This window comes from Lethenteron reissneri, chromosome 47 (genome assembly GCF_015708825.2).
Source record: "Lethenteron reissneri isolate LAM-NWPU_2019-01 chromosome 47, ASM1570882v1, whole genome shotgun sequence".
NCBI lineage: Eukaryota > Metazoa > Chordata > Hyperoartia > Petromyzontiformes > Petromyzontidae > Lethenteron > Lethenteron reissneri.
The window spans coordinates 1,980,554-2,006,756 of NC_083825.1; the positions used below are offsets into that span (position 1 = coordinate 1,980,554).

General features: G+C 43.9%; 1 protein-coding gene across 1 annotated transcript in view; it reads left to right on the forward strand.

Moving 5' to 3' along the window:
• LOC133354467 (tetraspanin-15-like) overlaps positions 1 to 26,203 on the forward strand; it is a 290,888-nt gene that overhangs the window by 41,071 nt on the left and 223,614 nt on the right. Inside the window, exons 2-3 of the mRNA XM_061571317.1 lie at positions 920 to 1,105; positions 6,259 to 6,333. Coding sequence (XP_061427301.1) covers positions 920 to 1,105; positions 6,259 to 6,333 — 261 coding nt within the window. The remainder of the gene's footprint in view (positions 1 to 919; positions 1,106 to 6,258; positions 6,334 to 26,203) is intronic.

The window sequence follows — 26,203 nt, forward strand, 5'->3', positions numbered from 1 at the left end:
ACCAGTATGTGGTGAGAAATGTCGGACATCGTGCCGAGCAACCTCGACACGCAAAGGAGAGCTATGCCCTGTACAACCACAATGCCTACACAGTCCTACACTGGCAACCCGCCAGATCGCTTCTGTGCATTTTTGCCAACAAACCCTTGATAGATTACTTATCATTTCTTATCGTATCTTCTTATCGAAACGTAATTTATATAGCGCCTTGACCGAGGCGCTTTACAGAGATTTAAGAATGGATGTAAAAATGGTACGTACGAATGTAATGGCGAAGATGAGATCAATGGAATAGATGAGAGGAAGTAATCGGCGAACCTGTGATGCATGAATTAGGTAAAATCAATCTTGAAAAAAACCCAGCCCTTAGTGAATCCTCTGCTGGGTGATGGCCGTGTTGTCTGCACCACCCCCACACCATGTTGTCAAAGAGTTTGACCATATTTCATCGCTTTGGCTAGCGCGTGCGTGTTCTAATGTCCTTTTGCGGGGAGATTTAAACCCAAAAAATATCCCGTGCAGGAAAGTTCGCAGTCAGCATGTTGCGAAGGTTTCGTGGGAATAATAACAATCATTTACTGCCTCTACCCGCATGGGCAACCCTAAACCGCATCCGCGCAAACTATGACAGCAGATGCGGTTACTTGATGCACAAGTTGTGATATGTACAACTGTGTCACCCAGAACAGACCATGGACTCGGTGCCCGATTCACAAACACGGAGGGGCATCGTCACGGCGATACGCTCCGCTACTCCTGACGCAACCATCTGGATCAACCACGTCAATGTAAAAATCATAGTTGTCGTGCTTATCCATCAACGTCGGCCGTACAAGGAAGAAAGACAAATTATGAATATGCAGCGTAAGGAGGTGCAATAGTAAAAACATTTATCGGTTTGTGGGCGCGTGTCTGACAGCTGCTGGGCATCACGCTGCTGCTGCTGGGCGCGTACTCCGAGGCGGAGCGGCAGCGTTACCGCACGCTCGACGGGAGCTTCCTGTCGCCGTCCATCATCCTCATCGTCGCCGGCTGCATCTCCTTCCCCGTGTCGTTCCTGGGCTTCGTCGGAGCTCTTCGCGACAACCTGACGCTTCTGCGCATCGTAAGTGGGCGCCTCTCGTGATCGAGTGGGCGTACGATGCCCGGTTCCCGCCGAGCGCCCGACGCGGTTGAAAGCGAAGTCGCAGGGTTTCGAGCGAAGCCTCGCGTCCCATCGGTGCATTTGCACGTGAGGATTGCTGTGCGGCGAGCTGCAACGACGACGACTCGATTGGCGCGTTTGAACGCTTGCACGCGTGTGTTGCAGTTTAATTGGCTCGGTCAGATCGTTACGAAGCGTCGCCCCAACAAAATCTATCGTGAGTCAAATCATTGTTGGGCTTGGAAAGCCAACGGGTTAAAACGGAGATGCTAGTCGACTCAAAATTGGAGAGTTGTGAGTGCGCGTTGCAATTCACGGTGTCCCCAGGCCAAACATTGCCAATTGTGAATTGCCCTTTTCATAACGGTCAGCCGAGTAAATTGGTAAAGCCAAAGGTGCAACCCTGCAGCGGCTGACATAGACCACTGTTGGTAGCAGGTCCTTCGCTAAACAGAGCTATACAGAGCCCCCCCCACCCCCCTAAGAGAAGGTATTTGGCCTACTCTTCCAAATTTGGCATAATATGATAAAATAAGAATTGGAACTCATAGAATTGTCTAAATGCATCCAAATATCAAGACGCTGCCCTCTAGGTTCCTTCCAGATGCAACAATTGTCTGTGAAAGAAAATGACCAAAGACTCTGAAGAGATTTAGTGACGAGTCATTTTTTCTCATTAAACAAATGATTGTCATATCCAGGTGGTATCCCTGTTCTGGTGACGATGGATTAGAGAACATACGAAGGTTAATAAAATAATAAAAATAAAACATAATAAAATAATTCTCAAGACCTGTTCTTCACCTGAAGACGGCTACTTGCGTTGTGGCAGAAACGTCGTGAAAATTATTTTATTATGTTTTATTTTTATTCTTTTATGAATTTCTTTTTACGTGACTTTACCAAAAGAACAAAGAAGATGAATCCCTGCAGTCACGAAAGCTTTAAATCGAAAAATACGAAGGTTAATGACGTAAAAATAAGTGGACTTTGCCAGGACGTGCCAGAAAAAATGGTCGATGGTTAAGAGTAATGATGGAGCAAAAGCGAAGGGATGGAACGAATCTGAAAGGAGATGGAGTGATGAAATCAGCTCGTGGGCAGATACTAGGTGTATTATTGCGCGGGATAGCGACGGATTTGACGGGAAGGCCTTTATCCAGCAGTGGATTGATCGTGGCTAATGACGGTGATGCATGGGGTGGTTAGTATCCCTCTGCTGGTGACCTATGTGGTTAGGCAGCATTTCATTTTCGATATTGTCACAGTTGCATGCTGGGATACTTGTTAATATCACGCACTTTAAGAGGGTCGCGAAGGCCACAGCAGCGTTAGCAGGTCATGTTGCACTCATTATTGAAATTCCAACGCTGCGCTCCCATTCCCTGTGGTGGCGACACAATGATTTGACTCGGAGGTGTAAAGCCAATGCGGCTAGCCAGTAAGTGGTTAGCAGCATTGGCGGGGGGGATTATTCTCGAGGTTCTTGACGCAGTCAATGGAAATAGAATGTCAATCGCTTCCGCCAGCAGCCCGTTACAATTCAATTGAATGTCCTCGCACGCAGGACGTTGATGCCCATTCGGGACGCACAGATTCACAGAGACGGAGAGAAAAACCAAACCTGAATATTACATTTGCCGTGCAAATAAAAACTCCTTATTCATAATAAACGTTTTTGGGTTAGATCGCGTTATTTATAAATGTGTCGTAACCCTCCACCACCCGACACGGCCAATCAGCAAAAAAGTGTCACGTTGACAAAAGACAAATAGTTCACTACTTTAGCCCACCGGTGTGTTGAAGAGTGAATCTACAACATTTACAGTTTTTGAGTAGTACGACGTTTCGCTGGTAATTACATCCAGCATCATCGGGCTTCACCATTCGCCAGAATGGTGAAGCCCTCACTTGCTCCCGGTATTAAATTACAGTAAAAACTCCCTACTTTGATTTACATGAGTGAGACATTCAGTTTAACACGTAGACAGAGGTATTGTTGAGATTATTTCCGCGCGACAGGGCATCCCGAGTCGCGCGGTGGTAAGAGGAGTGCGTGTTTTGCTGATATTTATCTGTTGACGAGAAACTTGACGCCTGGATCAGAAATGTAACCATTGACAAAACAAGAAAAGACAAAAGCAGACACTAGGCGGGGGGGGGGGGGGGTCAGAATAAACATTTGGATACATGAAGAGGAGCCACAAGGTAAACACTTAATATTGACCGTTTAAAAAAATAAAATTAGTGGGCTTTGACAGGACACATGGGATTTTTATTAACTACATTTTTTTTTATTTTATCAGGTGAACTATATTGGATATTTTTTAGAAGTGATCTGGCCCTCAGAAATGAAAGCAGCCAAATGCTCTGAACGCATGTTGCAAAATCCACGCGACCGCGGGGAGAACATGCAAACTCCAAATGTGCAGGCGTCCAGGGTCGGGGTTGAACCCACGACCTCCTGTATACCAGGCGAGGTAGTTAACATTTCGCAACCGTGGCACCCCTACTAATAATGGAATGGCAGTCCAAGGAGTGAAGTGGTGAGCACACTGACCACCAGGCAATACAAACCGTAATGCTCGTCATGTTTATTGTTGCTATTTGTGCTGAGATTAACGTGTGCTTGCCAGTACACTCACTGCCTCGATCTTTGTTCGCGAGTATAGATTTGCCACTCGTTTGCTATTAGTTAACGCTGAAACAGCAACGATAAATGACTTCAGAATTGATTGCCCGCCCGAAATAAAGATCAATACTTTATCACAGTGCAAAGCTTTTGCCAAAGGCATTAAGAGCTATTGCTGAAATATACCTAGATACTCAGATTAGTTTCGCATTTTTCTTTATAAGATATGGTATTTCCAGGATTTTAGGCCCAGTTTCATTTTGTATTGTATTTGTTTCCATATTACATTTGAATAACTAATTGTTTGTCCACTAAATTAAATGATGTTTATAATTTGAAATATTGACCATTGAATTTTCATTTGTAACATAGCTTCATCAGTAAAACTATTATTTTAATGTAGGTATCATATTTAAATAATTTAAGCATATATTAATTTTTTTCGGGCATCGTCAAAATAATGATGGAACTTTTTCCAGGAAGTGGTGCCACAGAAGTGATATCACTTCCTCTGACGTCACATTTTCTAATCCATACAAACGTTCTTTTTGCAACACCCAAAATGTTGTATATAGGTCAAAAATGTTGTATTTATGTCTGATTTGACTATCGGACACGTTTACGTCATTATTCCACCCCTTCTCAATGTGCCTCAGTGTCCCTTCTGTCAATGAGAGAGACTGCGGTACGTTATGCAAGTGTTCTGCACTACAAAATGCAAACTATTTCTTACGGCATGTTGGCTTGTTACGAGAAGGCGACTCGGGTGGAGTCGTTGTGTGTGTGCCGTGTAACAACTTGTTAAAGGCCATTGGCGCCAGTGGCATTGTTAAAACAGATTTTGTTTCCCTTATGTTGAAAACTTATCCCGTGGTAATTCTTCCAGACTTCCACTGTACTTTAACCCCCTTGGGCAATTCACACTGAACACTTTAAAGCCCACATGTGACAAGTTTTGTTTATATATAAAAGTTTTGGTGCTTTTGAAGGAGAATAATCAACTTCAATTAGTGTTTGTATTCAATTATTGCAGGGTAAGGCCCCCCCCCCTCCCCCCCGGAAATTCAATTGCTTCCTAATACGGTACTTGGCAGTATACAATCCTTTCCTATCTTACAAACATCCGTTCTGTAATAGTGTAACCGATGTTAACTTTGTGGCCACTGTAAAAATAAAATGTGTGTTTATGCTGAAAAAAAACAGGCCTTTAGGCTTTGGAACAGTGCTATTTGGAAACTGCGGAAAAATTTGTCAGGATATTCATTAGCGAGGCAGAGTTCAGTGATGCAGGGTAGTCCGTTTGTTAAAATGATTGACACAGCACCTCGGGGCATACCCGGTTGCCGAACTGGCAAATGTCGGTAATAGCCATTTACAGAAAGAACCCATTCCTCACAGCCTCCTTTTACCAGCAGCTTTCTCCCCCCCCCATAAACCACCCCCTAACACAACAAGCATTTTACCCACCCAGTCAGTCAGTCACCACTCCCTGCCTAGAGCAGGAAAACTACTCAATCTTTCGATTGATGCATTCATACTGAGCAAGATAGGCATCGTAATGAAGAGTTCCAACGGTTCAGTAAATTACAGAGTGCATTTAATTGTTTGAAAAATTGCGCGCATTGCCAAGGCAGAATATCTATTGCAATAAGGTGCGCTAAGGACAGAGATGGCACAAGCGAGATAAGTTCGTGTGCAGGGAGTGAGATGGATTGGTGGCATTCGCGGGACCATGAGGGATGGAAATGGCATGAGTTATTTTTTGGAATTTTGGGGAGGTCTTTATATAGCAGTGGAAGGAATTCGGCTGATGTAGATGATGATGATGATAATATGCCAAATGTTTAAATTGTAAATGGGATGATGGGAAAACCCCACAACACCACGCAATGCCAAAGAACAACTCAGCACATTCATTCATAACGTGGCAATTTGCCCGAAACGTCGTCAAACAATTCCGTTAATCCTGGGAAAGTGTGTTTTAGGCTTGTGGGCACAGCCCACTCTAGTAACGGATATTAAATGCTGAAAGTGTTGGGTTATGGGGGCCACAAGCCCACTCCCCCTTCGTGTCCCCACCCCGATAAATGGTTCAGCTGCGTCGTGAGTGTACCACTCGAATTATGCAGTCAGACTGAACGAGTTTCGCGGCGTGCTATTACGGGCTCGGGCTTCATTAAAAATATATGATGATAAAGATAACCCCCCTCATTGGACGGATGATACGAGTAGGCCATTGTGTGTCGTCGTCATAACGGTCAATTTTTTAAAAAAATCGCCCGCAACAACGATACGATTGGGGATGACACTTTGCAATGATGCCCCCTCCCCCTGCTGCGATGAAACTTGCAGGCCTTGTTTGTGAAGCGCAGCCCCGTGAAAAATGAAATATGAACGCGTGAATACCGCAGCGTGCTGCGTTGCTGTCATTAACGTGCATCCCCGTGTGTGTTGCTTTTGTTTCGTTTCCTGTTTGCTGCAGTTTATCTGCAGCTTGTGCGTTGCCATTTTGGTGGAGTCGGTTGTGGGATTGATCATCATCTTAGGAAAAGAACAGGTGAGTGTTCTCCACAAAGCGGACTATTTACTGTTTTATTAATTACTCTAGTGACCTTGGTGTTTGGTTTTATTATTTACTCTTTGGCAGTAGTATTTGTTGAAAGCAAATCCTCTGGATAACACATATGCAGTAACAGAAAGCACACATCCAATTGCGTATATTTTCTGATTTATTATCAATGTAGTGCAAAAAAATTGTTCTCGAATAAGTAGATGTTTGTGCCGAACGTTGAACGTCCAGCAGAAATATATTCACGACATCTCAGCTTCAATTGTTGTTGATCTGTGACCCTGCGTTAGCCTGTGGGCTCTAACCTTACCTACCTCTCTCTACCTGAATTGTAATTTGTGATGCACAGACCAGGTTGCATTGTGCGTTGAAAGAATGTCAACGGTTTTATTTCCCTTGCACATCAACATGTCCTATGATGTGAAAACTCGACGTGGTGTTACGGGGCCATTGAGATGGCCCAACTCAATGGGGAATTTTAATTCTGTAAGAAATGGACGGCTGGCTGTTCGATGTTTGTGCAGCTTAAAGCGGTGGCTTTGGACTCTGGCGATAGACCACGGTGAATTCAAATCATGATCACGCTTACCATCGATGGGGCCTCGTCAATGTTACACTTTTTAAGAGTTCAGCATCTCTTGTGCAATTTACACATGTAATTCGATGCTACATTCGGCATCTTGGTCTGTTAAACTGAATTCTCCCTCTGAGTGAGTTGCATCACCGAGTGTCACGGTACGGCTCGTGGAATATAACGCTTACAGGACGACTTCTGAAGCCGTCCCTGACCCCCACATAAGACGGCACAATTTCTCACACCTTGAAAACGATTGTTTGTTGTGTAGTGTTGCATGACAATGAAACTGACATTTTTTTAATTCTCAAGAGCTCCAATATAATTGGGGCTTTAGTCTGCCAGTAGGGGTGCGATAATTGCTATTGTATAGTTCCAATTGTGTAATTTGTGTCATATTAAGTGAAAAAATCAAACCTACCATTATGGCTTCCTGTGCACTCATCAAAGCATTGCCTCTACATGTGTTTCCTTTCATCAGGAACATTTTTTTTACTTTGAACAATCGAAATCGTAGTATTTGAGTCGGTATCGGTGGTGCAGTGGTTTGCACATTGTGCTGTGGGGGCCGACAGTCCACCCCACCGCCCTCGCTGGGCAGGAGGGGGCGTGACGTCCGCCCCTTCTGCTCCCTCCTCCACCGCATCGATCGGCTCTCACCGGGCCCCCGCCGACCGAGTGATCGGCCCCCCGCGCTAGCGCCCTCTCTGAGGGACATCGCTAAGCTGCTGGCTCACCGCCGCACTGGAGTAAACCCACACTCGCCCGTGTACACCATAGCCAACGCTAACGCAGGGCCGTGAACGAGCTCGCACCTGCGGGCGACTGATCTCCTAGCACGCGTGCGCACACGCTGCGGCTCCGTGTTCACTCTCCCGTGCACACCGCCGCTCACGCGAACGCTGTGGACAGCGGCACGCTGGCGCCCGCACCTGCGAGCGATTATCTCAACGCGCATTCATGCCGCGGCCTAGCCCTCACTCTTGCCACGCGTCCGCCCACGCAGCCGCTCCACACAGGAATCACAGACACCACACCGATGCTCTGTACTAACTTTTATTCGCGGCGGAAATACCCACTCCCTGGGGGGAATATTTTGCGAGAAGAGCCTAGCCTACTGCTGCCTAAGTGCCAAGTCACTCAAACTTCCTACCACGTACCTCGAAGCTGTACACGGTGAGAGTCGGAGGGAGAAGGGCGAGAGAAAACTTCACCTATCACTGCCTCGTAGCGGCACTCGCTGGCATCACACGGATGCTGTGAGCGGCTCGAGCAGGCAGGACGGCAGGGAGTGGGTCTTGGCGGCCCAGAGGTTGAAGACAAGAGTGCGAGAGTCGTCCTGGGCTCCCCTTTTTATACCCCGAACTTAAAAGCCCGGGGTGACGTCGTACCACGCAGCCTATCGAGCGCCTACCTCTGATTACCGCTCACTTGGACCTTGTGCCACGGGGAGTGCTGCTGCTCTGCCCACCCGTTGTTCTCCCGTGCTCATTAATTCTGACCTCCTGGTCTGCCCTTCTTGCCTAATATTCCACCCTCAGCCTCTACCAATGTCGTGAATGACTCATTGCGGCTGGCCCAGTGAACCTCTTTGCGCCCATACAATTTTAAGCCAACTCAGGGGCACCGCAGTGTGACCTGTCCTGCGAGGGTCGGCCAATCTCCTGGCACCGGGAAACCGCGGGACTTTCCTCCTAGGGGCCCTTTGGATTAAAACCCGTCGTGCCAGGCAATCCCCCGCCAGGCAGGGCACTTCGTGTGTGCGCTGCGTGTTGGTGCTCGGGGTGTGTGCTCGGTGTGGGGGCCAGGGGGGAATCGCGGCGCTGCCGAGTTGCTTCGCGGCCGTGGCACCACAGTGCTACGAACACAGCGACCCGAGTTTGAACCGGTCCTCAGCCTCCCCCTAGGTCGACTCAGCCTCAAATGAGTACCTGGTGTGGCATGTAGCAAACATCTTCACTGGGGAGACAAAGGCAGCCAGGTGTGGTGCTGGCCACCCACCCCCTCGGTTCGTGTACAATGCCGGCCTTCTTAGGTGCTCGCTAACAGCACTTGCCACAAAAGTTTGTGCCGTCTATGGGGGGGGGGCATCTTTGTCTTTGTAGTATTTGAAGGACGCTTCTGCCGAAGGCGCCGTTCTGTCACTCCTCCTTGGTTCTCGCCAACGTGCAAGTCACGCATAGGGCCCCCCCCCACTTCTCATAACAACTCTAGCGGGTGGCCTGTAGCTGACTTGGTGTGGGGGCAACAGCTGCTTGTCAAAGCAGATCATTGTGTTCTCTTGCGACCACCAGGGAGATGGAGGTATTTGTTGTGCGTCCCTACAACACCGTTGTTTGTTGTTTGTTGAACGCGACCAGGTGAAGTGTCTGCTTAGTATCATAACTGATACATTCATGTGCGCCTCTTATTTTGTTAAAATTGGATTAATAAACACCGCACCGCGTCATTTAGTATTAATAATAATAGCGTGAATTTATTTAACTTGATTAATACTTTGAATTTTTTCAGGAAACTATGTTTTAAACTGTTACGGTCAGGGAGGACGCGCGCACTGCTCTGAAAACCGGCGACCTGGGATCGATTCCCGACCACGGCCGACATCGGTGACGGGTGATGTCTGATCCAGGGTCGTACGCCCTCCACGAGGTCAACTCACTGGTGTTGTTAAACATCAGCGCCAGGGGAAACAAAGGCGGCCAGGAGTGGTGCTGGCAACTGGCCACTCCAGTTGGTGTCTGTCAACTTATTTGGGTCACTAAACAATGGTTCTCAGGGCCGCTACGCATGGGAAGGCGGAAATAGTTTAACATCAACCAAGGACAAAAGAAGTGAGAAAGGCGTTTGAAAATAACTAAAGAGAGAAAGCCATTTGAATGACAGTTGCCCATGGAAACGAGATTCGTTTGTTATCGCCGCAATGCAACGGAATGGTGGAAACACGCTGCTAAACCACACATGCACGCACGGCAACAGGACTTTCATTCAAGGAAGTCTTTTCTCAATGAAACCCCAGAATATCTGCCGTTAATAAGCAACCGGTGTTCGGTACGACTTTATACTACCGTTACGGAGGCATCGGTATCGATCAATGGGCAAGTCAAATCAAGCACCACTCTTCTGTGTGGTGATGCAATCAACATAATAACAACCCCGATATCAAAAGTAGTAAGAGTGTATGCACGACTCAATATCAATAAGGGCTTTATACCACAGGCCCCCAAAGTAGCTGTGATACTTATTGATGAATGGACGCACAGCCTGATATTCTTGGTCAGAGTCGATGAGCGGGCGTCTTCTCTTGCATGTACGAGTCGTCGCACACGAGATGCCAGATCGACGTTAACAGCACGATGCGCGGATACACAAAAATCATGAATTGACCAATGTATACAAGTTACTTATTTCATTTCTTATTCGATCCATCCCACGAGAAAGAACCTCCCCTCTTTCCAATTGACGAAAATTTCCGCGGTGTGGCGCCTGCCTTTTTCAGAGGTGGATATTGTTGGTTTATCTTGACACGACTGCGAGCCCGTTCCCTTCATGGTCAGCAAATGGGAGGCATTCTCCACCTCTCTCTGTGCCCAGGTTAGCTCTCGTTGCTGTGTTGCGTTGTGACTACAAGGTCACTTCGACTCTGGTCAATGGCCTCAAGTCCTCTCAGTTAAAACACTGATATAGATAGAAAAAAATATGCTATGCAACCACAGCAACTAATTCATTATTATGCTGAACAATTTTTTTTAATGGTATACCCACGACACCACACCGCTCCTTTTGTGTGTGGTGCCAGCCTTCATAGGAGCTCGCCAACAGCACTTGCCCCAACAGTGTCCGTAAAGATCCCCCATCGTTGGCTTTGAAATAATAACAACCTCTTATTTTATAATGCGCCTTTCATATTGAAGTATCTCAAAGCGCCGTACGTAAAGATACAACTGCACCCACAAGTACAGATACAATCTAAGCGAAATAGGAAGCTGATAATAGCAATGTCAATGACCAGTCTTGAAATTCGAATGAAATGGAGATCTATGTTAATAGCGAGCAATAATAATAATTACAGAGTAATCCAATCAGACAATTCATTTTTTGTTGTTATCTTAAGTTACGGGGGGAAGCCCGCAGCACAAATAGGTGCGTTTTAAGATGGTGATTTAAATTCGTGAAACGCACTCGAAATCCCCCAATGGACGGAGGAAGGGGATTCCACAATCACAGAGCCTGGTGTGGACGTCTCTTGTAGAACATCACAGTCTTGTGCAACTGCCAAAGTGCCACCTACTGCAATGATGTGATGTTTTCCCCCTTAGCATCCATAATCATTACTCAGGCATATGTTCAAGGTGTGCGCGATGTCAATTTCAAATTGCGGTTTGGTGTGGGTCTGGGTGTCTCTGTCACCGTCGGGGGTCTATGATAAGCTAACGAGAAACCTAGCCGGAGATATTGATTGTAATTTCTTTACCGATAATCTGACGCACGTTCAGTCATTCACGTGTTGCCGTGCGCCACCCATGCATCAACAGCTTTTACTTTAATGTTGCTATTTTACTAACGTGTTTTATAATAATACATTTTTCTATCTGCTATTTTGGAGGTTTTATAATTTAGCCATTCATTTTCATGTCGCTTCAAACGGTGCGTCGCTGTTGAATTCGAATGTCCTTCTGTTACATGTATTGTGTGTGACTCTTAATCGCTGCTTGCCTACTCTGCACGCATTTGATCATAGCCAATTTTTTTTCCAGATGAAAACTTGAGGCCAACATGGGCTACTTGTAAAAAGATCGCCCTGGTCACGATGGCCATGAACGTCAAATTGTAGAAATTACAAAAATACATATCTAGTGCTCTTCAAGTTATCATAAATGCAGCCATAAGGTACAATAGACACATGGAGGCATACCTATGTAGCTAGTTATATCTTAAGAAAGAAAAAAAGCCTAACCCACAACATTATAACGACAATAAGTAAAATAAGTTAATGGATTGCAAAGGATGGACATTTACAATAGGTTTAAACAATAGGTTGCAAACTAACGAAACCACAAGGGCAGAAGAGATGCGATTCATAGATAGACATTGGAACTCCTCTTATCCAAAATGTCAGCTTTCTTCCCACACACACACGCGCTCACAAACGCTGATTATAGTAGAGTCTTCAGATTATTTTTTTATTTTCCAGGATAAATAATTGACATCACCGGCAGCAACAGCAATAGCATTTTCATCATCACCACCATCATTGATTTAGTGTCGTGGAAGAGAATAGAGTCCAAAGTTGGGGTCCATGGTCATCGTTTTATCACCGTGAAATCGCATATTGCGGGATGGATTTAGTGCCAAATCGTATCTTACTTACACATCTCTGTGAGTGAGATGACATTAGGATGCCCTCTTGAGATTAAAGTGATATTAACAGCCCCGGTGGTCACACTCATGATTCACTCTCGGGCATATTGCCGACGGTTTCTTAATTCCTCAAAATACAAATTGAGGCAGTCTCCTGCCTACAGCCCTGAAGCGAGGAGTGGACATGTCCACGTTCCTATGACGAGAGCTACTTGCTTCATAGGCCGATCACTGTTGACTTCTCGACAAAATGGTACTCGTTTTATTGACCCCCGAAGGGACAACAGGATGTGTCAATCCCCCAAAAGCAGTATTTGAACTCCCAACCTTGCGATCGTGGGCCGCTCACTCTCGCACCAAGGCAGCTGAAGGCATGGTCAATGTAAATGGTAGTTTAGTAACGCGGGGGTCAATGCGTTTGCCCATCTGACAGGTTTGGTGGCAATAGGTGAGTCACGTTTCTCAGTCAACCAGCAATTTCTGTGTAGAATTGCAAAGCATCGTGGGTTACTTTAAGTAAGACGCCAGCCACTTATATAATCATTCCCAGAGGGGTCACAGGGTAAAGCGGTGGAGCAGTGTTTAGCGCTGTGCTATGAACCCGGTGACCCGAGTTTAATTCCCAGCCACGGATAACATCGGTGGGGAAATGCTATCCAATCTGGCCCTTTGACCCCTTCGCAATCCACACAGTGACCAGCAATGCTGAAGGATGGCAAATCAACCCACGTGACTGCCGCGGTGTGGCCTTCATCCGAGAGTGGATTTACCAACAGCTGTCATTTACGATTGTTATTAAATATTAGTGTGAGTCCTGCACTCGTGTGTGCCAATTTTTTTTTTTACAAAAAAGACATCTTCCCTTACGACTGTGGCTTCTCAGGTCTTTCTTGAAAAAGAGGCAAATAAATCGAATGAGAATCTCAGTTGTTACGGTAAATAATGAATTGGAGTTGTGATTTGGATGTTATTGGGGAAATAAGTTCCCGAATATCCAGCTCTGCAGTCTGTGATTTGGTTTTACCTACATTCAACGTGACAGTGATTCTCTGTGATAAAGTTAACAAAAATATTCTGCAAAAGTTCTTGGGTGCAGTCTCAGCAGGTTGTGGGGTAATAAAAAGTAAAAGCAGGGTAGCATCTGTTTAGTTCCTGAAATGGAATTACGGTGATATCCATCAAACAATGGGGCTCCGAAACTGATGTTTTTTTCCACTCGTATTTGCACAGAGAAAACGCCGGACTGGATTGTACATTTGTCTAGATCTCATCAGCAAGATGTAGCCCATTTATAACAAACATTGAGTTGCCTCAGAGTGGAGGAATGAGCCATCAGTATTCACAGTGGTGCACCCTATGAGCGTGCAGAGTGAGTGATTGGGCACAATGTTCTTTACTTTGGTGAATGCGATTTAATGACTAAATGGTCGTGTGTTACAAAATGTCTAAAGCCATCGGCTAGACAGACGCCTTCACTGTTTATTTGCTAATTTCTTTTGTATTTTCACCAAAAGCAGCAGGCCTTCGTGGGTTACAGTCTCTTTGCTGACTGGAGCACAGGTAGATGCCGTGGTGGCATTTGCTAAAGGGGACCATTGTATGCAGGTAGTGATCAATTATGCATCAAATAGTTTCGTACTAAGAGAGAATGCTATTCATGCGATACAGGGCTACAGGTATAACCCACAGCTCCATGTACCAAAGCCATAGTGAATGTGTGCATAGAATCTAGCTACCAGCTTTTAAGATGTGGCACGTTGCTCTCAATCCACAAGTCATCAGCACCCACCTCTGCCTCACGGGCAATTCAGTCCATTTTCCTTCTCTTCTTGAAAACATTCACTATCATTCCTGCTTTTATTCAAATGGTTGTCACTCGTTGTTTGTCCAGGGTCAAGGCCTTTATTTTTTTGTTACTCTGCCTATGAGCGACCGCCACTCTCGATTATACAAATTAGCCCGCTGTTTCTGTGCAGATTTGACATGCGGTCGCATGTTGACGCTATAAAAAGCTACCTTGCGTTTTAATTTAATTTATTCTCTCTCCCTCTACCTCACTGGCCTATGTGCTGTGAAGAAACGGACATTGTCCAAAACGTCACATGTTAAATGTGTTGTTTTCAAGGCAGGATAAATATCCAATGTTGATTAATTTATTTAAATTTTCTTTTTGGTTATTTGTGCCTGTGCACGAAAAAATTATTCTCTGGCAGCACTGGTGGGCACATCGTATGTTGAACTTCTTTCGCACCGTACGTAGCCAACCGTGCTAATCGGAGGTGCGTGGGAAGGACAACAAACTAAACACAAAAAAGCAATTCTAAATAAATTAGTTTTCAATCTAGATGAGTCTAAAGTGCACAGCCCCAGTGGCTTCCTAAGATTGGAAGAGTGTTCCAGACGACCGTCCAATATGCCAGGTTCCGCATGTGTTTGGTAAAGGCCTCTCTTATGAAGCCTGTAATTGAGAGCTTTGCACACCAGAGTCGGTATGCTGTCTAATGGAAAGTGAGTAAATAAATGTATTAAGAGTCGGCATCTTGCTCCCGTGTAGGCGTACTTGCCAGGAAATATTCAACACAATTCCACAATTTGCCCAGGGCTTGCTTGTAGCAATATTGGAAAATAAATGAATTGCCCCGTTTAAAATGAAATCCGCATCTCCGGCAGGTTTTATGAGATAACAAAATAAACGTATTCTAGTGTGTTTTCACCCGTGGGAGTGTGTTTGTGTGTACATAGTATTGAGATAAAAGCTGATGGGCAAAATAAAGTTTCTCTCCACTTTGGAAAAAGACTGATTTATTTCCGATTCCTCAGCATGCTTCCAAAAACACACAAGCTAATTTCAAGAGAGGACTGTTTTACCTTTAGCTTGAATTTAGTGTTGAAAAATTGGCAGGAATTGATATTCTTTTACAATCTATACTTTGTTGATTTATTGTGACTCACTGACCTTTCCTGTACTCTGCACTCCTGTCAGTTTTCGTAATGTTTGTTGTAACTTTCTTACCAAATCTGTGGAAAAGAGCTTCATAACTAATTGGATTCCTCGAGTCTGACTGAAGGTCATGATTATGAAATATGCCACCATTTAAATTGAGCTATTTGTAGACGTGGTGTTTTTGTGTTTTTACAAGTTTTATTCTCAGTTAAATAGCATAGAAAGTTAATATTCACACACATGATTCCATGCTGTTTTATCAATGAATGCATCTTGATAACAATTAGAGATGAGATTTTAAAACGTTACTGTAACAGTACCACAATAAAATCCGTATTGTTAGATCACATGCGCTTGATAATTATGTTCACATTGTAAAGTCAGCTCATCGTGGGAAGGCTAAATATTGCACACCTTAAATGTTTTGTATTTTCAAGGAACTATTTCCTTCGTAAAATGTTTGCTTAGCAATCTTGCTCGGCAACACTTGCCCAAGCTGCGACGGAGTCGGTTTATCCTGGATCGGCCTCATCTGCCATTTCCAGTCCCATAGATATGGCAATGTATGCAAGGGGTCATGGGTCCGATCCCGACTGCACGTTGAGCCTCTTTCACGCCATACTTTGCCAACCATGCTAATATAAAAATAAAAAAATAAAAGGTTTGTACTAAAATAGAGAATTGTTTCGTATTTAGTTTGTTGTCCCCCGCCCATACTGCTGTTTTTTTATAAATAAAAAAACTGTTGGATTCATTGATGCAAGTTTCTAATTATAGGCATATATAACTCCAGCCCACTGTATCTCATTATTCTGGCCTTTGATCTTCACTGAGAAGAGTGGTTCTCATTCAATAAGTTCGTAATCCGCGTGTCTTATTCTTGCCTCAGCTGGGATGTCGATTTCTGACGTTGCAGCACCCCTGCACCACCCTCTCTCACACACGCCGGAGTCTCCGGAAGTTGATGATGAACCACCGTGATGCCCAGAGTTATTCCCGCACCAGCAGGGTCCATAATATGACCACACTGGGTCACGAAAGAGCACCCCTCTGCCCTCGCTCCCACTCAGTGCATCACAACGTGAACGTAACAGATTATAATTATCAAAATATTCCCCATTAAATTGCCCATGAATTATTTGGATGTCCTAGGATTACCCTTATAAGTTTATTACGAGTCAGTTGCCATAATTTAAGGGGTCACCCACGAGTTGTCATAAATAACTCATTAATTGCACTTCACAAGACGCTAGCAACAAACTTTAAATTACACACAGCTTCGCCATCGCTTACGTTAACTACGGTATCATTTATAGCCTGATCCACGCTGCGCCATGCGCACAGCCAAAAAAGCCCGAAATCATGTGTGCGATTAACTAGGGCCCAAATTCCGCCCACACAATTCACAACGTTCATCGCGCAACATTACGAAACAAAGTTACGAATGTATTCAATTAAAAGTTGATGAATATATGTGTATAAAACCTGTAACATAATCAGGTAGAGTACATACTATTAGGTTTTTTCGGTATAGTCACGTAGGTAGAAAATGTAAATTAATAAAAGTAAAATAAAATAAAAATCACGACGTTTCGGAGGCAACACAAGCTTCCGTCTTCAGGTGGAACCGTCACAGCCACGACAGCTGTATCAAGTAAATGAGAGATTACAAGAGCTACCTATTCAAATCTAGAATTAAAGGTAGAGTACACCCTGCCACCACCAGCACCTGAATGAAGAACCAGACCCTGTCTTGTGAATCTTACACTCTTTTACCTCCTGCAAAATATCGTGATCAAATTTGGCAAATAATGACAATGTCCTCTTGGTCAATTCTTAGATTTACGTTACAGAAACTAAATGTGTGATTTGTACTATTCAATCATGAATGATGGTCTCAGATTAGTGGTTCTTAACCTGGGTCGAACCCACCCCTTTGGTGTGCGAGATGCCCTTTCTAGGAGTGCGAGACTTGGGCAGATTTTCTTAGAAGGTAAATCATCGAAATCACAAATGAAGCACGGGCATGTAAGTGAAACTACTTTGTTTCATCAAACCTATGTATTCAATAACATTATACATTTGTTTACGATTGAGAACCAAAGGGTTGCAAGGCTGCAGTAAATGTTAAGAACCACTGTTCTAGATTATAATTAAATACTCTTTGGTTCTTTCGGTAAAGTCACGTAGGTATAAAATAAAATAAATCACGACGTTTCGAGCACAACACAAGCGTCCGTCATCAGGTGGGAAATGATGGACGCTTGTGTTGCGTCCGAAACGTGATTTAATTTATTTTATACTTTATACCTACGTGACTAAACCGAAAGAACCATAGAGTATGGATCCTTGCAGTCACGAAAACTTCAAATCTAGAATGACTCGTGTAGTTGTTGAATCTCCCTTATGTATACACTTAGTTGGGCAACGTGCATCTTCTCTTCACAGAAAAAACTCAATCTTGCCACGTGCACAATTCCGAATATTTTTTTACACCTTCAGACAGAAAAAAAAAACCATCGATCGTTGCGTTAGACGTTCGTGGTATGGCCACCGTGACAGGTTGATATTTGACATTTTTTTATTAAATAAAAAATGATGATGAAAATGAAAAATATGAATGGACATTATTCCTGAATACGCCTACGGGCAATCAGGTAATGGACTTGCCCTGCAGCTTGCGGCTGATGCATGCACTACTGATTTAATGACTTATCCACTTACAACATCGCATTTCCCTGTGTTATTTGGCATTTATGCGCTGCAGCTTTCTATATATAGGCATATTCTTTCTTGTGAAATGAAAAGGACGCATGTGCTCTCAATCAATGAGCGATGGGGCCGGACGGTTGCTTTGCAGAGCGGGTACGATCCTTGCCTTCACGGGGTGCAGCTTAAATTGCGTCGGTTACAAAATCCCGATGCACGTCCGGGCATTCCTTTGTGTCGCGTGGTGGACGTAAGACGGAACCGAACAGTTTAATGGAAATGTACTTCGTCGAGCGCTGGAAAATGTGCTTCATTTCCAGGCACAACTTTGCTCCGTTAACGCCTCCTCGGTTTTGTTTCGAATTTTCTGCGGGTGCTCTGTTGGGTGCTGTTCGCATGTCGCTTTGACACTGACAGCCCTGCTTGCTTTCCTTTCAGAATCATTGTTTGTGTGGTTGTGCATGTCTCTGTTCGATCCCGCTGCCATCACTAACGTCAGTAATGGGTGATATCTTAACCTGCCCTTGGCCGCATCACCCCCTCGTACACGACGCAAGCCTTAATAGGTGCTCATTAACAACACTCGTTCCAGCAGTCTCAACGGCTATATTGGAGATATTTTTTTTATTTTGCGTGTGGTATGTGTGTATTGCATGATGTGGTGGTTCGTGTTGTGCCGAGTGGGACTTTTGCCATGTTTTTTTGTTTGTTAAATGTGTCAATTTGGTGTAATACTCTAACCTCATCATCATTGGCCATGATTAATCCACTGCTGGATGAAGGTCTCCCCCCAAGCCATCGCCAGTCCCCACTGCACACTTGGCTGTGTTCAATTCGCGTGGATTGAACGCTGGAAGTGAACACTGCAACATAGGCTTTCCAATATGTGAGAGTGATTTAAACTTCATGGCCCGACTCAACCCATCATCTCTCCCAGGTGAATAAAATTTTGTTGTTCTATTGAAGAAACTAATTCCAAAATAGAAAATGTGAAATTTCCACCACTGACTCAGCGATGCCAATGGAGAATTAGCATGGCCTTGCTCCTGTTTGAGAATGGTGAATCTCTGACTTTGTCAAAGCAGGGATTTAGAATGTGTATCTTTGTGTCGCCTGGCATCTTGGGCCATTCAGGCATGGCCATTTCCTTCTGCGATGTTCTCCTCATAATGCCATTTCCACCTCTCTCTGAACCTTGGTGTTAATACGGGAGTCTGAATTTATGTCAGAATCAGAATATTTATTTATACTGGAGGAATACGATGAGTTTTAAAATCTATTTTTCACAGATGTCCAGTAGACAATTTATAACATGTCCCTTGACATAGCAATGTGGAATTTCTACCACTTGCTCAGCGCTGACGGTAGAGATGAGTTTTAAGTTTTTTTAGTCTAACCAGCTGAGAGATAAAGAGACTAGAATGAGTCATTTGTAAGAGTGGCCTGGATCACCAAAATGACACAAGCAAAGCAAATAAATGTATTCTTTGGTTCTTTCGGTAAAGTCACGTAGAAGTTAATTAAATAAAATAATAATAGAATACGGCGTTTCGATTGCAACACAAGCAACCATCATCCGGTGCAAATGAATGAGAAAACGAACATAGTAAACTTGGAAATATAATGCAATACAACACAGAGAGTCGGCCAACACACAGTCAACACCCCACCTGGTTGATTACGTTCCTCCAAAGATTGCTAAATTTGAGAGAGGGACAAAACATAGACACACAGACAGACACACAAGCAGAGAGACTCACACATAGGCACACAGAAAGACAACGTGTCTGTGTTGAGGCCTTAAATAGAGAGAGAGGGGGGTGATTGGGGCAAAAGAAAGCAAACAAAATATTTTAAAAGACTTTTTTTTTAAACACGCTTTAATGAAATGTACTGTCCGAGCTGCCCTTCCCCCTGCCCTCTTCCCCCCATCGCCCCTCTCCTCCTTCCACATCCCCCGCCCCTCGGCGTGGCTCCCCGAAGCTTGCCGTGACGTAAGGGACAACGTGGTGATTTACAGCCAACGTGAGTTGAGCGTGGACAATTAGAGCCGTAAAAAGATTGTTGAAAAATATATAGTTATAATTTTCTATGATAGAATATAGTCTTGTCATCAGTATGACATAGGTATTTCAAGTTTGCAGTCGATAGCACATTGGGAAGTGGGTAAAATTTGACTTACAAGATTTATTTTTTGAGGATACAACAGACGGAGTGAGTTAAATAAAAGCGTGTAATAAAATGAAGTTCTGCAATTAAGAAAGAGAAATCAAAACGAAAACACAGGTATGTCTTTTGTGCTTGCTTGAGCAGGAAGATAATGACTTTCATTCACCAATAAAGATTTAAATTACATTTAAGTAAGAGGTGGCGGTGCGTGAATGTAATAACATTGTCTTAAAACCAACTTCATGATAATTGTGATATTGTCTGTGTGTATTTGTGGCATTGCACCTCTGTTTTAGTGTGAGCGACATGTCAATGAATATATTATTTTGCTGCTTTAAATTCCCACTTAATAATCCACTTTGTGGAGCTATCAATTGTGGCCAGGTCGCTTCTGAAAAATAAGTGAATAACTTAGTGGGTTTTATCTGGTACGATAAAAATTGTTGCGTTTTATTTGTCTCTATATTTTTTCGTGATTTGTTTACCTTTTCTATACTTTGCACTCCGATCGTGTTTTTGTCTTGTTGTTGTTGTAATGTTCTGACCCGCACCAACTGGAACATCTGTGAAAAGCAGCTGTCTAGCTTATCGGATTCCTCCTGCAGTATAAATAAATATTCTGATTCCGAATACAAATGTTCAGATGCGATTGATAAGGTATCGACATGCTGCTTGAAGTCACCGAGATATATTAAAATGCGTTGGAATTATCGGATTCTTCAGACGATATTATGGTGAATCTCCTGGGTCTCTCTTCCGTGCCTTACTCGGGAATATATCTGCGAAGTGAACAAATGACAGCTAGCAAAGTGAAATGACGGCGGCTAAAAAAAAAGACACACAGGCAGATCAACAAAGCTAAATCACTTGCATGCCAAGAGGCCCGTGCCGTTGCGCACGTAGCGATCGCCTGTGAGTTTGTCATAAAATAAAGAGGGAAATGGCAAAGTCATTTCTGAATGTGGGTCTGCAGCGCACGAGACGCATCGTCGGTGCCGTGAAATCACTCGATATGGAGCAGCGTTCGTGTCCACATCGCGCTCGGATGAATTCCCCGCAAGGTTCACTCAGTTTTGTTTTGGTGACACTCCTAAATCCGTGGCTGTGTATTCTTAGGCAATAACATTATGAACAGCAGCAGCAGCAGCAGCTAAAGAATCTGGAATATATTATTCTTAGTAATTATTGTTGTTGTATTTTGGCAGGGCAGGTTTTCCAATAAAATATGAGAATGTCATAGGTGTGTGAGTGTCGGCAGGCTGCACCTCACTCTGACTCATGAAGCCAATATCACGAGGGGCTTTGCAAAGCCAATACGTTGACGTGTTTGCAGTTTTTATTTATTCCTTTCTCGGGTTGTACGTTGTGTGCTGGGGTCGCCTGATGCTCATCATATTCGCTGCTTGGCCAGTTTGCACATATTTGGTTCTGTAGTGGCCCGATAAAATGTGCTGTGAATTATTTAAAAGGGGGGGACAGTTCCTCTAACACCCCACATTATACAGTTAGTATTATTGCACAGAAGCCTCGCACAAAAATGCAAAACAAGTATGTATCCAACGTTGCTTTTTGCGTTTAACGTCACCTCATCGTTCAGAGGTAGTGCTCTTGCCAACAACGTCTGACAAAGACAGAGGCGTTTGCTTCACAAGTATGGCTCTGCTGATGGGACCCAGCAAGTTGCAACCGGTCCAGAGTGTGCTTGCTTAAACAAAGTTGTTCTGGAAAGCCACTAGGCTGACGGACTTAACATTATTTTAATATTATGTAGAGGTACAGAACATCAGTCTGCTCATACATGTTATTTTTTGTAAGCCAGTTGATAATGTTAGCATTCTTAATTTCTGTTATTTAAGCCTTTAAGCACAATGTTTGCCTGCACCTCGGATGCTTTCTGTTCAATTGTTCCCTGTTCCTCCGCACGGATCACTTTGTATCTAGAAGTTCAATATCTATGCTGAACTTCTTTTGCTCCGTACGTAGCCAACCGTGCTAATCGGAGGTTCAGGGGAAGGACAACAAACTAAACACAAAAAGCAGTTCTAAGGAAATCAGTTTTCAACCTAGATTTAAAAGTGCAAAGCTTCTAGTGGCTTCCCAATTTCAAAAGGAAGAGCATTCCAGACAGCCGCAGAAGCGCATCTGAATGCGAGCGATGTGGTGACCACCTTCTTTGTTTGCTGATTAGCCAGAAAGCACTGCGAGGATGACCGAAGTTTGTTCTGTGCTGATGCACTACCGATCTCCCTTGCAAACTAGCTGGGTAACTGGCTAATTGGAACTTCCCATGTACAAATAAACATTGATCCATACATACGATTAGAAAATTTGACTAAGGGTGGCTACTATGTGCAACTGCCCTCGCTTTGAGTGGCTCACGTGTGTAGGTGTGCGAGTGTGGAAGGTCAGTGGACAGCTGTATCAGAGTAGCTATCTCACTCTGCTAAGGTCTATGAGAACAAGATGTGATTCTCTTCAATACAAATTGGTAGAAATGTTTTCTGGAGCTACATCTAAAGCTAGGCCAGGTGAGCTTATACCCAAAGTATTTTGTATCCCTATTTTTAGAATTGTTTACCGAGAGTACTGCTCTTATATTTACAGGTGTAAGGCAGCTGTCAGAGGCCGATATTGGCTCTATCGCTGCTGGCACTGACAGTTGTGACTTATATGATTACAGTGTCGCAATCTTACTTGGAAAATAAAGCGTGTTACGTCGAACCTATAAACAACGTGTACACGACTACGGCTCGTAAGTAATATGACCGTTTATGCGTCCGCCTTGCTGTATGTACCATACACATCACAGCTGTGAACACGATTTAATTCAAAGCTGTACATTCAGCCAGAGTATTTTAAACCGTATCGTGTCGGGCACTCATCTTTTACTCAACTATACAGTCGTATTATTACGTGTGTTAACCGGGGAACTCTTCACCAAGTCTCAAGAAAAAACAAAAAAATAATAATCTACATTTGTAAGGCACTTTTCAGCCAAGGATCCCAAAGCGCCATGTATAGAAAGCAGGGAATTAAGACAGAACCATCATAAAACGACCAAAACTATGGGGAAAAGGCCATTTTAAAGAGGTGAGTTTTCAGGGCAGATTTAAATAGCTCTAAAGATTTTGATTGTCTTGTTGTTAGAGGCCAACGCGTTCCATAGACTTGGGGCTGCACCGGCAAAAGCCCCGTATCACCCCAGGAATGGAGCCTTGACCTGAGAATACTAAGAAAAAGAAAATCAGAAGACCTCAAGGACCTCATTGGTGGTGTATAGAAGTGGATCAGTTTCTGTAAGTTATGTGGGGCTAACCCATTGACAGCCTTGTAGGTCAATATCAGGGACCTTATAATCAATTCAATATTTGATTGCTGGCCAATGCAAGGGCAAGAGAATGGGTGTGATGTGCTCACCTGTTGCACCAAGGGACCTGTCGTTTATACCAGAACTGTGCTTATACGAAGTGTGTTCCAAGTGGGAAGCGCAAGGTCCTGCCTACGCTGAGCACATTAAACATCTTGCATGGGTTTCTCTGATAAGGGGACTGCCGATATCCCCAGAGCCTCGACCCAACATCATTCTGCGTTGAGATATCGGTGGGATGCTGATGGAACGTGCGGAGGTGACTGGGTGAACCCACAGAGATAAGGCGATTGAACGACCGCTGCCGAGATTCATGGGTTTGCGTTGCGGTCAGCCGACTGAGGAAACATGGGTTCTCAACTCTTTCTTCAAGTAGGAATCGGGAATATTTAATTATACTGGAGGAATCCGGTGAGCTGTAAAGCTCTTTTTTCGCAGGTAAGAACGTGACAACAACAAGCAGTACAACAACTTGATAGAAGTGCAAATAGAGGTAAACAAATCGCCCAAACACACACAAATACAACTAAACCATCCCCATCCTACCAGGCAAAGCCCACTGAGCTATTAATTTATTTTCAGAAGCGACCTGGCCATAAATGAGCGCTAAACAAAGTGGCACCATCATTTGGACATTTATAGCAGCAAATTCATCTAAAAATTATAATGGCAATGCAACGGATTTTCACCAAATTTCATACACTAGATAAGTATACATTTTAGAATTGCTAGCATTCATGAGCTACCTCGCAACTTTAAGCATGAATGGAGTTCCGGTGGGAGGTTTTTTTCTCTACGTCTTGCCTTTATTTGATAAATTATTTATTTTATTATTTTATTTATTTAAAGGAAGCCTTACCATGAATTCTGTCTCTCTCGATACAATGTAGACTCCACCTGTTCCGTCGGTATGGGATAGAGCGTTTCTCCCTCACACGTGTGGGTTTTCTCCGGATCCTTTGGGTTCCTCCCACATAAACACTCCGTTATGGTTTGATAACACCTTAATATATCGAGGGCCGCAGAGCTTGGGCAATTGTTGGCACCAGCTCACTGCGTGGCTGCCTTCCTGCTTGTCTGCGGTTCTACCTCGCGCCTCCGAGTCATCCTCTCTTTCTCTCACTGTGTCTTCGAGAGCAAGTGAATACTGTGCAGCAGCGGTGCATTACAAGTTGAAATTATTATTGTTAGCTTTTGGGCGGTGCTTAGTTTCGTCTGTGATCCTGAAACGGTGGTAGAAATTCCACATTCCGATGGTGGGGAGCCCTATTTATTTTCTCGTAAGACAGCTCCTTTTGACTTCTCACAGAGCGGATCTTGCTCTATCGGGGTCAGGGGCTGAATTCTCCTCCCCAACCCGAGTTGTAAGTCACTGTATCAATGCGAGAGCACCACCCTACATTGGCCGTAGCATCAAGGCAGAGTCATGCATGCCATCAGATCGCTGGGATATTCATTCCTTTAGAACCCCTTTTTCTGTTTAGTTTGTTGCACTTCCCCCGCACCTCCGGTTAGCGCCGTTGGCTACGAGCCGGTCAACATACGTACATATTCAAGTGTTTGATTGGTGCCTACCTCATATTGTGTGATTGCGATAGAGACGTGCTTGGCAGTGGTCCATGTTGAGTAGCTAAGACATCTGATGAAGTCCCTTTCTTTATTTCCAAGCAATACGGCACTTTTTAATCACTCAACCCTTTCCCATTCCGATTCTGTTCCGATGATGTCACCGGACGTCATCGGAATCGGAAAGATACGGCCATGCGGGAGGGCGTGTGGCACAGTTTTGGCGCCAGCAATTGTAGAGTGCGGTCACGTCGCAATACTTCTTTGCGGTGAGTACAATGTCTTTAAAAACAACGGCGCTACGCCTCTCTAAATACAATGAACGCTGAGCCGCTTGTGCGTTCCGAGATTCAGCGGTGAACGGGACCCATCCTGCAACTTGCAGACGTCTCGGAGCGGGAAAGGGTTTAGTGCTTTCCCCCAAATATATTCTTCTTTTTCTTCTTCCACTCTCAACCTCTATTCTCTTTCTGCTTCTGTTCTCCCTTACGCTCCTCGTACCTAAAATCTGTCTCCACACAACATTTCCCCGTCAATTATTTTCCGCCACTTTTCCTCTCCGCGTGACGGCTCCTTTCTCCTCGGCCCCGTCACTTCAATTCCCTTTCTTATTTCCTGTCCCTGTGCCCCGTTTTCCCGCTGACTTTTCAGCGCAATCTTTGCCGAACAACAAAAAAACACACGACGAGATCCCAGCCCGGTCACCAATGGCTTGCACTCAAACGAACCCATCGTGAATAAGAGTATAAGAAAGAGGAGGAGATTTCGATTTAAAGCTTTCGTGACTGCAGGGATTCATCTTCTTGGTATAATGGAAATAATAAAATAATAAAAATAAAACATTGTAAAATAATATTATAATAAAATAACATAATATTTTCTTGGTTCTTTCGGTAAAGTCACGTAGAATGGAAATAATAAGATAATAAAAATAAAACATAATAAAATAATATTATAATAAAATAATATTTTATTATGCTTTATATTTATTATTTTATTATTTCCATTCTACGTGACTTTAATATTATAATAAACTAATATAATAATATTTTATTATGCTTTATTTTTATTACTTTATTATTTCCATTCTACGTGACTTTACCGAAAGAACCAAGAAGAAAAAAATAGGAGGAGGTCTCCCTGTCTACGCTTTACCTGTCTGCATGTGAGC